General features: G+C 39.7%; 1 protein-coding gene across 3 annotated transcripts in view; it reads left to right on the forward strand.

The window, feature by feature from the left end:
* ptch1 (patched 1) overlaps positions 1-15,039 on the forward strand; it is a 96,223-nt gene that overhangs the window by 70,006 nt on the left and 11,178 nt on the right. For all 3 annotated transcript variants that reach the window (XM_087997362.1, XM_087997363.1, XM_087997365.1), the window contains 3 exons: positions 7,117-7,397; positions 10,796-10,933; positions 12,033-12,175. In XM_087997362.1, coding sequence (XP_087853488.1) covers positions 7,117-7,397; positions 10,796-10,933; positions 12,033-12,175 — 562 coding nt within the window. The remainder of the gene's footprint in view (positions 1-7,116; positions 7,398-10,795; positions 10,934-12,032; positions 12,176-15,039) is intronic.

Below are 15,039 nucleotides of genomic sequence, written 5' to 3' on the forward strand. Positions count from 1 at the left end.
AAATTCCTTTAATTACCTACTTGTAAATTTTTGACATACCATATGTTTCCAGTATTCTTGATGATGACAGAGTTAATTGTAACCTAACTCACCAGGCAGGTAACTAACAGTGTTAGGTGAACAGTCTATTTCATTAGATTTTAGTCATGATATTGTGCTGTCAGTATCATTCCACACTGAACTCAATGCACGTGCGTAGAATACATGGAGCTAAATTTTACCAAAATCAGCTAATTATCATGTTTGGGGAGTTTCAAGGAGGTGTGTTTTTGAGAAGGATTTCAGGGAGGGTTCCTCTTGATTATGTCTAGCAGGTTATTTCACATAATTCTCTGCTTCTCACCTTATTATTTATGCACTTCGCCTCGATTCCTGAAGAAGGGCTTATGCCCGAAACGTTGATTCTCCTGCTCCTTGGATGCTGCCTGACCTGCTGCGCTTTTCCAGCAACACATTTTCAGCTCTGACCTCCAGCATCTGCAGTCCTCACTTTCTCTTCGCCTCTATGATGCCTAGCTTGTGCTATCAAGCTCTTGCCGATAGTGGAACTACTTGCCAATGCTAAGATCTCCTGAGATTTTTCCTGTCAGTGACATTTTTGAAGCCCAGCTGTGTATCAGGCCATATGCTGCTAGCCAGAAGCTGATCTTCAAAGTGAACTTAGGGGGAGAGGGGCAAGAAAAAAAAGCTTCTTTGGGCACACGGGTGGCACAGGTTTCACTTCATTGGAAACAGAAGCTCACATTCATACACGTTTTGGTATTTTACATCATCACTATTATGTTGTGGTATACTAATATATTGTGAGGTAGATAGAGGGTAAACCCGAACAGGGAATACTTTAAATATGCGTCCTGTCAGCTCCACAGTTAGGTCTAGACTGCCTCCCCAGCTCCCACCTCTGAGTCACTTGATTCAGTCGTTTAAAGGGGCAGCACACACCCAACTACATCCATAACAATCACTTGACTGCCTTTGTAACTGAAACTACAAGAATTGAGTTAGAAAGGTTACCCATTCTTCATGCCATACCATGTTACGAGCTTGTCTGAAGGAATGCTGCTCTTTACTCAGTGCAGCATAACATTTTCTCATTGCTCAATGTGGGAGCATCACATGTTGAGGGAAAATGTTAAACTTTATTGAACAAAAGTGAAAACAAATAAACAAAAATGCTGTATTTGCTGCTGGGAACAAGCAGTTTCCTTTCCAGCAACAACAAATTTACAGTCAATGAATGATCACTTCACCCAGCCCACTTAGAGTCATAGAGGTGTACAGCACAAAAACAGACCCTTCGGTCCAACTCGTCCATGCTGACCAGATATCCAACCCCAATCTAGTCCCACTTGCCAGCACCTGGCCCGTATCCCTCCAAACTCTTCCTATTCATATACCCATCCAGATGCCTTTTAAATGTTGCAATTGTACCAACCTTCACCACTTCCTCTGGCAACTCATTCCACACACGTATCACCCACTGAGTGAAAAAGTTGCCTCTTAGGTCTCTTTTATATCTTTCCCCTCTCACCCTAAACCTATGAAATATAGTTCTGGACTCCCCCACCCGAGGGAAAAGACTTTGTCTATTTATCCTATTCATGCTCCTCATGATTTTATAAACCTCTATAAGGTCACCCCTCAGTCTCCGACGCTCCAGGGAAAACAGCCCTAGCCTATTCAACCTCTCCCTATAGCTCAAATCTTCCAAGGTCAGATGTCAATTAAGTCCTGTCTACGTGTGATGCTGCAGTGCTATATCGTGATAAAAATGACATTCCTTCTGCTCAATGTCTTCATCTTCCACTTCTGAAGAGCTAGGAGAACTGTCCCAGTCTTCTGTGTCCATCACATTTCCTTGTGGCCTACTCCACTTGTGCAGAACCTAGCAGCTAGGAGTATGCAGCACACTGTCTGGACTGCACTGCAAGATCCTCTTAGACTGATCTAAGTATTGGAACCTCATCTTCAGAAGGCCATGTCTCTGGTGGATGAAAAGGCTGCATTTTATCTATGCTTGGCCTCAGTCAGGGGATTGTTTAGTGGAGTCAACAACCAAGGTCCAGAAAGTAGCCCAGGTGTCACAGTAGTAATCCTTAAAATGTAGCAGAAACATGAGAGCTCTGAAGGATACAGACATCATGTGCACTCTCAGAGTACATGGAACAGACATCTAAGATGTAATACTGATGATCACATATGACTTGTATTTTGATGGAGTAGAATCATGTTTAGTTAATGAAGTGAGCCACACTGTGAAATAGTGTCCAGAACACACATGCTTACTGTTTATAGCACTTTGCAGTTGAGGGAAGCAGCTGTGTTGGCAAAGGTTGCTGTGTGGGGAAACAAGATCAAGTGTATGATTTGGCACAAATTACATCAGTAAGAGCCTTGATTTTTTTTTTGGATTGAGGATTGAGAGATTCCACAAAGTATTTCCTCAGAAGGAGCAAGTTCGATAAAAGCTTAGCACAGCTGTCATCTTGATAGCCAGTGGAACAGAGTGGCCATCCACCCTTCAGGTTGCAATTCCAGCAGTTGATGCAGTTCTGTGATGTTGTCCCAGGACATCCTCTGTCTCTAGTGACAATGATCCTTGCTCATTTGGATAAAATACAAATGCGGACAATAAATCACGGGGCCTCCTGTCCTTCCTCCACACCTTGAGGGCATCTTCAGCTCTGATTTCTTCATGTGGAGGCTGTTTGTTCAGCACTGAAGGTTGCCAGTGGTCTGGGTTTACTGACACATTTGTTCCTCTAAAACTTCTCTGCATCTTTGCGCCTTGCAGCCACAGTGACATTGACACCTGCTCTGGCTGGATCCTTTAGTCACATTTCCAATGCTCCTGCGTGGGGACGTAATGTCAGCATTCATATCACACCCAAATGACAGATTACCATGGTCTTCCACACAGTGGGACATGGAGGACTCCAACAAGGAGGGCCATGGTATTCCTTGGGGACCTTACTCATATATATGCAACACCAATCATGCTGTGCACACACAAAAGGGGATTGTGTAAGTGTGGTAGAATTAATGAGTTGTACCCTGTATCTCCCAAGACCAGGCAGCATATAAATTACATATAAGAACATGTTGGTGAATTCCTATAGTTCAAGATGAGAGGAAATCAGCTCCTTGTTTTAGTACAGTCTGTGAGAGCTTAGATTGTCTTTGTAAATTGTGATCTGCTGTAACACTTTTGTGATTATCTGATTAACAGAGATGATTACGATCAGTCTGTAAAGACTAATGTCGTGGTCAAGCTTGTTTGTGACCAGGATTTGTATCCCACACAGTTGGACACTTTATGCATTTCATATGCAGAGTATTACAATTATTGATACACCATACAGGTCAAGGTTAAGTGCCTAATAATTGCAGTTGCCCCTTAAAGGGCTTTACATTACTCACAGCTAAAGTCCATGTGTGCAGACTGAAAAACAACACTTACTCGCTCACTCCATATGTGGATAGAGACAATTACCATTTCTCATTTTCATTGTGTATTTACGATTCAGTGAAGATAAATGGCAACACCGGTTGCATTTGGCCAAGTGAGTCACAGACACAGCCTTACCATTGAAGGGCCCCTCTTTCTTCCTTGCACTCTTTGTCAACCCTTTCAATACAGTGCTTCCAGATATTCCCATCCAAATCTTTCAATTACATCTTCTCCTTCCAACATTACTCCCTGAGCCCTGGCTCTACAGCTTAGTCATGCTAACTTGATGACCACCCATCCCACACCCTTGGTAACTGATGTCCTCCATGCGTTATCATCTTCCCCCTTGTATGTTCAGTTTCATCCCTTGCCTCAGAATTATTGTCCCTTCTGCATCCCAGAATGTTTCCTCCAGTTCTCACAGTCGAGCTCCTCAGCTTCCCTACAATAACAGTAGCTCCTGATAACAGCCCTGACTTTTCATGGAACTGGTCCCCAGGACTGACCACAGCCCAATTTACAGGCTGCCCTATTAAGATACCCCTAACCCTGACTGCTCCCACTGGCTAAGAGAAAGTGAGAACTGCAGGTGGAGATCAGTCGAAAAGTGTGGCGCTGGAAAATGTATCTGCTGTGTTTTTCTAGTGCTACATTTTTTGACTCTACTCTAACTGACTGACTGACCATGTTCAAACCCAGGACTAAGATTGGATGCTGTTCTAGATGGATTGCTGTGGAATCCCCTAATTGACAGCTTTATTTGGCCAAAGACTCTCCCCACCCCCACCCCCCACCCCTTAAACTGGGACACATGGACATTTGGCTGAAGCACGTGTGGTGTGTTCGCTATGTAAGCTGTTAGCACCTGCTATATGTGACAATGATGTAGTGCGTGAATTACAGAAACATACCCAGGAAGCTTTGTTGCAAATCAGACTTACTTTTCAATGTCAAGAATCCCATTTTTCTGATCTTGCCACATTTGTTCGGGGCTGGGAAAATTCAATCAGAGCTGTGATGGTCAATGAAGAACCATTGAAGCTAAGGAGAATTCTTGTATTAATGGCGGGCAATGGACCAAAATTCTTTATAAAAGATCTTTCAACCTGGAGTAGGATTTTATCAGTGGAAATTAGTAAAGAGAAAATCATTTGCACTAACTTACATTACACTACAAAATTATTAATGGGTTTCTAGAATTGCTTCAATCATATCCATTATTTCTTTTTAAACAATACATTTAGTTAGAATAATTTGTAAGCCTTGCTGAAACTCAGCAATTAGATATCGGAAACAACATAAAATTTCAACCTTTTATCAAAAACAGAATATTTTTAAAAGCATACATTATTCTCTGGCCAATTGTTTGCTAAATGCAGTATAATGTCTTATACTTAGAGTATTTAAATTGTACAGTTAAAGTATTACAGGAATAATCCTGATGCTATAACCTAAGCATTTTGTCAAATGAAATTCTATCTATTCTCTCTCCCCAGTACAAAAAGAAAGCTAAAGGTTAAGTGAGAGAAAATATTGCATGAGTAATTTTTTATAGAATTCACTTGATTTTTCCGTAGAATAAGTGAAATGAATTATTCACTTGCTTCAGAAACTGCATGGATTTTGCATACCCATTAGTCAATGATATGATACCATTATGAGGGTTGCTGCACACCTGTACTTCATCACAATAATTCTGGAGAGTATTGGCCAGGAGGGGGTCCTTTATGTCTCAAGGAGGGAACTTGGATTGATTTAATTTCCATTCCGGATTCAGTTATGTGACTGCCTGCTAGTTGCTGTTATTGGTCTGTGGAATGGGCTCCTGAAAATGTGATTGGATAATGAAACTGCACTGTATTCCAAACCCTGGAGCCTGGTGGCAGCCAGCCAAGTCTTGTCTTAATGAAAATTTATAGTTGAGATTATAATAGGGCAAATCATGTTTAGCAAGTCAGTCGAATGACCCTGCGGGGTCTGGAACACACAGCAGCAAGAACTAAATGCTGGTTTTGTTGAGTTTTTTTTGGTAAAGTCTTGCTTAAAAAGAAAGTCACTCACTTAGAAATACTTTTGAATCTACATATATTGTGATTTTAGACTTTGATTTTAAACACAGGCTTTGAGGTCACAATGCATAATCGTACTTATTTTCACCAATTAATTGGATCTGAATATTCTTTGTTTTATGCCACCAAGGTCATCCAGATGTAAATTTTTAATATCAATTCAAATCACATTTTTGTAGATAAGTTATGGAATATTATGCTTGTTACATTGGTATTGTTTTGAATTGCCCTCTGCCTAATTTGAGCTATTATGTGCAATTAATTGTGTGCAAAATTAATTTGGGAACAGATGAAATGAATGATTTTATTAACAATAAACTGGTTTCCCTACAGTTTGTTTAACTAATTGATTGTTTTTTGTAGCACTTAGTCAAAAGTGCTGTAGCATAATGCTTCTTATAGCAAGTTTCAGTTGATGAAACTACATATATCTTTGTTGCATGAAAAAACTTATCTCTATAATTTTAGTATTTTACAAATCAGAGACATAAAATTGTTTTTCTTTTATAACAGCAATTTGCTTAGCACAGTCCTATTAATTTAAAAAATGGATGAATTTTAACACTATCTAGGAAGTGCGTTTGGAGGGGAATGGGGTGGGCATGTGGTCAGGCAGAAACATGGATGCCCTGATATTAATTGAAACCCTGAAGTGGCCACTTAAGGGCGTGATCCTGCAATCACTGATATTTACACTGATGGGATTATACATGCTCCTAAAACCACAAATAACCAGAATGTTCTTGCCCATGGCATCCCCCAGCAGAAACAAAGGGACCCAGAGTGATCCTTCTTCCTCTCTCTTGACACTCCCACTCCCCCAAATACACTACAACTCCCTTGCTGGGCCCAGCAAATTTGTCCCAGTCACCTCATTCCTGGGACTCCTTTGGCAAACCCCAGTGAAGTGTACCATGCAGTACTGGTTCTGATTGGCTATCATTTCTTGAGTGAAGTATCTGTCGTGTGCTAGAATTTCTTGATAGAAAGCCATGAAGCCCAATAACAGGGAGGTATGTACACAATTTGCGACTTACTTCCACTAGGCCTCCTGAAAACAGACACGGAGCAATTTCAACTAGTTTTCTAGCCGGTGGGTAAGGTGCCCACTGTGACATTCAATTCCATGCATTGAGGGACCAAGTTTCCCTTCTTAATAAACTACCACTTATTTTGAACATCCACTTATTTTGAACATCCCCTGACTTCATCCGCAATATAAGTATTTATTTTTTTCTCCTTTTTCTCCTGGAAGTATTGACTCCTTCAAAGTGACCATTACTTATGTATGTTAAAGATCCAATGTATTAAAGATCACTGTTATGCTGAGTTCTGCCTGTGTTGAGCATCCATTTTTAAGATTGGCCCAGGAGTATTGCTGTCGATTGCAGCAAGCTCAGCATAGGCCAGTCATTGAATCTGGATCTTTCTGTCAGAATCATGAGAATAGTTGTAACGTTATAGTTTCAAAAAATGTATTGATTAATTACTTCTGGTATATAATAAGTCTGAATCTATTCATTATCAATTGCCTATCACACAATCTGGGTATATAATGAAGCTAGAAGTTATTAAATTGGTTTATTTTATGCTTAGTTCCAGCAGCTGAGCCCATTGAATACGCCCAATTTCCTTTCTACCTCAATGGACTGCGTGAGACTTCAGACTTTGTGGAAGCTATTGAAAAAGTCAGAAATATCTGCAGTAACTTTACTAATCAAGGACTTGCCAGTTATCCAAACGGATACCCATTTCTGTTTTGGGAACAATATGTTGGGCTCCGACATTGGCTGCTGCTGGCCATCAGCGTGGTCTTGGCTTGCACTTTTCTGGTGTGTGCTCTTTTTCTCCTGAACCCATGGACGGCTGGGATCATTGTAAGTTTACAAGGAGCTTTGTTGCTGCTGAATTCCTTTTGGTATAGCTCTTTCTTTAGTCGGAAGGTTTTGTTTATGTCTGGGCCTCTGGTGGGGTATGCCTGTGACATCATTCATGAAATGTTTATTCGGCATGGAAAGATGACGACAGTGAAAATTTAAACAGTGGAAAAAATCTTATAAGTAAGTTAGAACTTGAATGAAAAGAAAGTCTTTATTGCTTTGGATAACTTGCTGAAATGTTTGTTACAAAATCTATGCAAGATACATTGCTCTTGCTTTGACTAATTTCGGAGGAGGAGTAAAATTGCAGAAAACATTCAAAGTTGTTCAAAATAATACCAGATGTGAACCAATTAAATCAGACAGAATTGCAAACGTTGTGTAAGTAAACATGTTTTATGAAGCAAAATGTTTAGTCTGCAACATGTTTTGTTGGATGGATTGTTCAAATGAATTAGAATATTACTTCAAATTTCATTTCACACCAGACAGAGATTACTTTCATAAAGGTTACTTGGTCAGAACCTGAAAAAAAGAGTGTTGGTTTTAGGTTACTTTGCACAATTCTTTGTAAAGCTTATCAGTTAGTGCTACTATGTATTTCCTCTCCCCTTTAACTTTTCTAGCTAGATGAAACATTAATCATGACTTTGCATCTGATTTAATTGTTTAGTTATAAGCGGGTCAAGACTTTTTCAGTTCAGACATTTTGAAGCATAAGAGAGACCCTGCAGTCTGACACTCATCAGATGGTGATAGCCTTATGTGGTTTTGGCCTACCTCAGACTCATTGTCATTTATTTAGGATTTCTTCAGAACTGTGCAGAATAATTCAGCTTTCTTTCTCAATCTTTTCAAACAATGCCACAGTATTGAAATGACTTTAACCGAAGTCAGAAATATTATCCTGCGTGAACATGGCCACAGTGCACTCTTCTCAACCTCTGTGCAAATTTGATGTGGTTGGTTGCAATATCCTCTTCCAAACCCCCTTCTCCTCTCTGCAGATGAATGGAACTGCTCTCCCTTGGTCTCTTTCCTCACTACCTAACTTTAAGCTAAGGAATGTCTTCACCATTTTCTTGCAGACCTCACACTGTTACTTCTGAAGTCCTCCAAGGATTCATCATTAGTTCAGTCCTGTTCCTCAACTTTGACATTATTTGTTGACAACATCAGCTTCTGCATATTCCCTGATGACACCAAGCTCACAGTCTTCATTTCCTAGTTAACTTTGAGCTAAACCCCTGACTCCATAATACCTCCATCATGAAGAGAATTAACTTCCACCTCTTTGATATTTCATTTCTATTTCTGCCTCAGCCCATGTGATGCTGACCCTCATTCATACTTTAATCAGATCCAGAATGAACAATGTCTGCGCTTTCTTGGCTGGCCTTCTATTCTCTATAAGTAATAGCTAATCAAAAACTCTACTACCTGTCACCTAACCCACATCATCTCATTCACTCACTACGCTATTGCTCATTGATCCACAATGGCTCCTGGTCCACAAATGCCTGATATTTAAAATTATCATTCTGTTGTACAATTGCCTTCATGCCCAGCTTTCCAGGAACTTTGTTTCCAAGGCATCCACCACCTTACGGGTACCTCATTCCCTTTACTTCACCTTGATCATCTGTGGTTTCAGTTGTCTAGGCTCCAAGCACTCCCTAAACCTCTCAGATCCCTGTCTCTTTTTACTCTTTGATTCGACTCATCCTTGCCCAAATGTCAGTTTTTATTTGATTACTATTTTACAAAGTACAATAAGTTAATTCTGTTATACAAATGCAGGTTGTTGTTGTTAACTCGGAGTGAAATTTAATTTTGAAATATTTACTATCAAGCAGGTGTCCACTGCTTTTTTTTCATATATATAAATGATTTGGATGTGAACATAGGAGATATGGTTAGTAAGTTTGCAGCGAAGAAGGTTACCTTAGGCTACGACAGGGCCTTAATCAGATGGGCCAAGGAGTGGCAGATAGAGTTTATCATAAAATCCCTACAGTATGAAAACAGGCCATTCCACCCAACAGGTCCATGCCAACCCTCCAAAGAGTAACCCACCTAGACCCATTCCCCTACCCTATTACTCTACACTTACCTTGACTAATGCACCTAACCTGAACATTATGGGCAATTTAGCATTGCCAATTCACCTAACCTGCACAGCTTTTGGATTGTGGGAAGAAACCGGAGCACCCGGAGGAAGCCCAAGCAGACATAGGGAGAATGTGCAAACTCCACACAGACAGTTGCTCGAGGCTGGAATTGAGCCTGGGTTCCTGGCGCTGTGAGGCAGCAATACTAACCACTGAGGCACTGTGTCGCCCTTTAATTTAGATAAGTTGCATTTACCATCAGGGCAGAACTTACACACTTAATGGTAATGTCCTGGGGAGTGTTGCTGAACAGAGACCTTGGAGTGCGGGTTCATAGCTCCTTGAAAATGGAGTCGCAGGTAGATAGGATAGTGAAGAAGGCATTTGCTATGCTTTCCTTTATTGGTCAATTTGTTGAGTATAGGAGTTGGATGGTCATGTTGCGGCTATACAGGACGTTGGTTAGGCCACTTTTGAAATGCTGCATTCAATTCTGATCTCCCAGCTATAGGAAGGATGCTGTGAAATTTGAAAGGGTTCAGAAAAGATTTACAAGGATGTTGCCAGGTTTGGAGGATTTTAGTTATAGGGAGAGGCTGAATAGACTGGGGCTATTTTCCCTGGAGCTTCAGAGGCTGAGGGGTGACGTTATAGAAGTTTATAAAATCATACGGGGCAGGGATAGGGTGAATCACTAAGATCTTTCTCCCAGGGTAGGGAAGTCCAAAACTAGAGGGAGAGGGGAAAGATTTAAAAGAGATCCAGGGAAAACTTTCTCATGCAGAAGTTGTGCATTTATGGAATGAACTGCCAGAGGAACTAGTTGTAATTGTACCAGCCTCCACTTATAAAAGACACCTGGATGCGTATATGAATAGGAAGGGTTTAGAGGGATGCACTGGCAAATGGAACTAGATTAATTTAGGATATCTGGTCAGCATAGACAGATTGGACCAAAGGGTCTCCATGCTCTACAGCTCTATGACCTACTGTGTAACATTGTAATTAATATTACAATGTGACAGTACCCAGCTAATCTAAGCAGAGAGTTCCTGCAGCAACCGTCCAATACAGAATAATAGCTTTTAACCAATATCAAAACAGAACTATAACTTCTGAATGTCTCCTCCTGGAACAGTTTAAAATTTCTTCTTTCAATTTCACTTTTTGAAAAACCTAGAAATAAATATTTGTTTTCATTGTATGAATGAGTGTTGAATTTCTGGAGGAAAAAAAAGTCTTATTTTGCCATAATTAGAGATGGGTTGTTTTTACCCCATTTAGGTATTAGTCCTAGCACTGATGACTGTGGAACTTTTTGGAATGATGGGCCTCATTGGGATAAAACTGAGTGCAGTTCCTGTAGTGATCCTCATTGCCTCCGTTGGAATAGGGGTGGAATTCACTGTTCACGTTGCTCTGGTACGTAAACAATAACTTCCTTTCACTTTTCCATTTCTCAAAACAGAATGCAAGAAATGCACACAACTTTCCTAAATTCTCTGAGAAAAAAAACTATATTTTCAAGATTTGAGTACACCGATTTATGTGCAAATAATTGATTGATATTTTAATGTGAACATAACTGAGGTGAATCATTATGAAACCTTCATATAAACTTCATAGCTTCATATCTCCATCTCTGGGTTAAAATATGATGATGGCCTTAAGTGGGCATTAATTGCCTGCCTAAAGACTTCAATTGGCAACAGGTTAGAAAGGCTGTCCATAGGTCATCACTGACTTTATGGATGCAAGAAATTGACAGTCCCCATCCACCACTCTCCCACTCAATTAAATGTACCCAAACCTATCACAGGGGAGGACACTAAATTCTAATCCATAAGGCTGTTGGCATCTTTTTGGTCTGGACAGACTTCAGATATATCAGAACATATTAGGATGAGAAAAAGGCATCTGATCTTTTGAAGTATGCTGCTCTCAGTACTTGATTCTGACCAGTTAAGTATTTGGCAATATTTTGAAATAAACTCTAAACTAAAACACATCTACAACAAATATTAAAAAGAAATTATTATTGTGAAATTACAAATAATGATCAATTTTAATTAATGCTTTGTATATTGAAGAAAAAATAAGGTAGGGGATTGGAAAAGCAAAATGCAGGTAATCATAAATATAGAATATGTAATAAATAAGTAATATAAAACACGCTTTTTTTCATATGAAGTACATTTTGCATAAATGGCTATTTTTTTCAAATATATAAAGACCGTGTTTGAATTTACATAGTGATCTTATTGTCATCATCCAATGTACCTATAATGGAACAGGTGCAGATATCTCAGAAACTTGGTATAAATTCAGCCCCTTTATCTCCAAATCCTTGGATATCCACTTTGTTTGCCTTGAAAATTGTTAAGTAAACAGTAAGCATTTTTGAACTTGGTTAAAATTAAATTGAAGTATTTAGTCTGTCACGCATAATCAGAACAGCTGCTGAAGTGCTTTATAGGTTTCAGTACACAGGGTCTGATTGAATTAATCATATTGGCCACAGGCATTTTTAACAGCAATTGGAGATAAGAATCGACGGGCAGTTCTTGCTTTGGAGCACATGTTTGCACCTGTAGTAGATGGGGCTGTATCAACTCTTCTTGGAGTTCTCATGCTTGCTGGGTCTGAATTTGACTTCATTGTCAGGTAAGAAGCTTTCTCTTTTTTGGCTATTACCAGAAGTTCTTTTCTTCATTGTCCTGTCTGTCTTCATTTTGAGCTGCATGACCTTTTTAAATCCTGTATTTTGTCGTAAATTACTTTTGAGGTAAAGTTTTAATGCTAGTAGTTAATTGGCTAAAACACTCCTGACACACTATGTGTGCATAATGATTACTGACTGAGACCATTTCACATCACTTGCTGTTAACTGCATTCTACATTCAGACAAATGTGCTTTATTATTTTATCAAAGGGAATAGAATGATTTATTATAAATTATTACAAAATCATTATCTCAAAGTATCCTCAATTGTAAAAGAGAATGGTGCAGATATTCTGGGTGTAAAATAAAAATTGAAGCTCACGTCTTAAAGGAGTTAGGTGGGGGAGGGGCGGGGGCATGGAGAAGCAGAGCAACTAGATCGTTATGTTCTTTCAGTGTCAAACCATTAATTTTACTGAACTTGGCTGTTGTGCTTAATATTTTAAACTAAATTTGCCACTAATTCTTTCTATGAAATTACGTTCTTTTTATACTGAGCCATTAAAATAAAACAGAAAATTGTTCTGTTTATTGTACTTTCTGTTTTCAAAAACTGAGATGCTCTTTCCACTTGTAAATTTGATACTCTGTACACACAAGACTATATGGCCAATTTTAACCCTTCTTGCTTAGGAAGTTAAATTGGCCTGTGTAATATAGCCACACCAATGCCACATCCCTCCAGTGGTTTGTGGTCTTATTGGTGGACTGTGAGGTCTGTCTCTAATTTGGGTATGGAACTTCAATAGCATTATTGTTGGGCAGGTATTAATCAGCAGGGAATGGTGATCACAAACACATGGAAGAACGGGACACTAACATAGAGGCTGGGCAGGTGGTTACTTGTAGGGAAACAGGTTTCTGCAGTTTCAGTCAAAATTAACATTTTGGCTGGCTCTTGGCTGGGCTGCAGCCAGGAAATGGAGGGAAGCTGGGCAAGTTTATGGGTACGAAGTCAGAATCTTGAGCTAGAGGTTAGAAGGAAGTTCAGATTTGAAAGCTGGATAATTTTGAGGAGGATGGTATGAATACAAGAAAAATTGGAGTCCAGAACTACAGAAGATTAGGTTAGGAGTTGAGAAAGATCAGACACTGGAACTGGAACATTTGGGGATATCAAGTTCTAGGATAAAGAACTTTAGAGTCCAGAGCCCAGGAATATCTTAGATTCTGGAGCAGGAAATTAGACTAGTGTAGCACGTACACTGGATAAAGCACCTACCTCCTTGATCCAGCAGTCCTCACTTTCCTTTGCTGGCACATTCTCAAAGATTGAAACCTCAGCTGGTTAGGGTAACTTTTAAAGTAAATGTTAATATAAGGTACTCAATATTTAAATTGCAAATATGGCTCTTTGTAGCAAGCTAATTACTAATTCCCTGTCCTGCCTCCATTAAAACTAGAAACGGTCATTTTGGATGCAGGTTCAGATCAGTATTCAGATTTCTAACAATGTAACATCTCCCAATATTGATGTCCTATTCCTGCAACTGACCTACAACAGTTCTACCCATCTACAACAGCAAACTTTGGAAGATTAGTATCTTGAACAGATGCTCCTAACCATTCAGTCTGTCTGCCTTTCCAAGAGAAGTCCTGAACCTATATGGGCTCTGTAATGAGTATCCTTGACAGATCTTTAACTAGTGATACAATTTGCCAGGGCCCACTAAGCTGCATTGACCATAATGGTAGCCACACACTTCATTGTAACTGCAGGTTATTCTGCTATAACCCACGCTTTGTGAATGCAAATTCGCTATAACACGATTGACAAATTGGGGACAGCTTTTCTAAAGCGCGAACTTTTAAAATGTGCTTTGGCTGTAATGCAATTGCAATGCCAACACTGTAAGCGCCATGTCTAAGGCATGATTTTTCTATAATGCAGGGTTGCACAAGAATGCAACCATCACATTATAGAAGAACTACCTGTACAGAGTTTCACCATCTGCCATGAAACACTATGACTACATCTACCACCTAATATGTTTTAGAAGTAACATTTGCACCACACATCAGCCAGGCAATGATCATCTCCAACAAGAGAGAATCCAACCATCTTCAAAGTGCATTATCATGGCTGAATCTCCCACTATCAGCATCCTGAGGATCACTATTGGGCAAAAACTGAACTGGACTTGGACTGGCCACATATCCATATATATGACAAGATCTATATACATTTAGAAGCAAATGGCTTATTAACATAGTCAGCATGATTTTGTGTGGGGGAGGTCACATCTCACTAACTTGATAGAGTTTTTTGAGATAATGATGAAGATGATTGATGATGGAAAAGCAGGTGATGTTCTCTACATGGACTTCAATAAACCTTTGACAAGGTCCCTCATGGCAGACTGTCACAAAAGTTGAAGTCACATGGTATCAGAGGTGAGCTGGCAAGTTGGATTGGTTTGGTCAAAGGAGACAGAAGGTAGTATTGGAAGGATGCTTTTTGGAATGGAGGATTGTGATCCAGATAGTGATACATCCAGACAGAATGCTTTCAATGGCACACCTATAAAAGTTGGCAAGGGTATTTGCCGTCGTGCCAAATTTCCTCAGCTGTCTGAGGAAGAAGAGACATTGGGCCTTTGTAACCAGTGCATCCACAAGCAGACACAATAGCAGCATTCAGGAAACACCTGGACAAATACATAAATAGGAAGGGAATAGAGGGGTATGGATCCTGTAAGTGAAGACAGTTTTAGTATGGAAGGGCAAAATGTGTTGCCGCAGGCTTGGAGCATCGAATCATCTGTTCCTGTGTTATATTGTTCTTTGTTCTTCGTTCTTGTTCTAT

The sequence above is a fragment of the Chiloscyllium plagiosum genome, unplaced genomic scaffold (genome assembly GCF_037043375.1).
Source record: "Chiloscyllium plagiosum isolate Xiang-an unplaced genomic scaffold, Cpla_swu_hap1 HiC_scaffold_2, whole genome shotgun sequence".
Lineage (NCBI taxonomy): Eukaryota > Metazoa > Chordata > Chondrichthyes > Orectolobiformes > Hemiscylliidae > Chiloscyllium > Chiloscyllium plagiosum.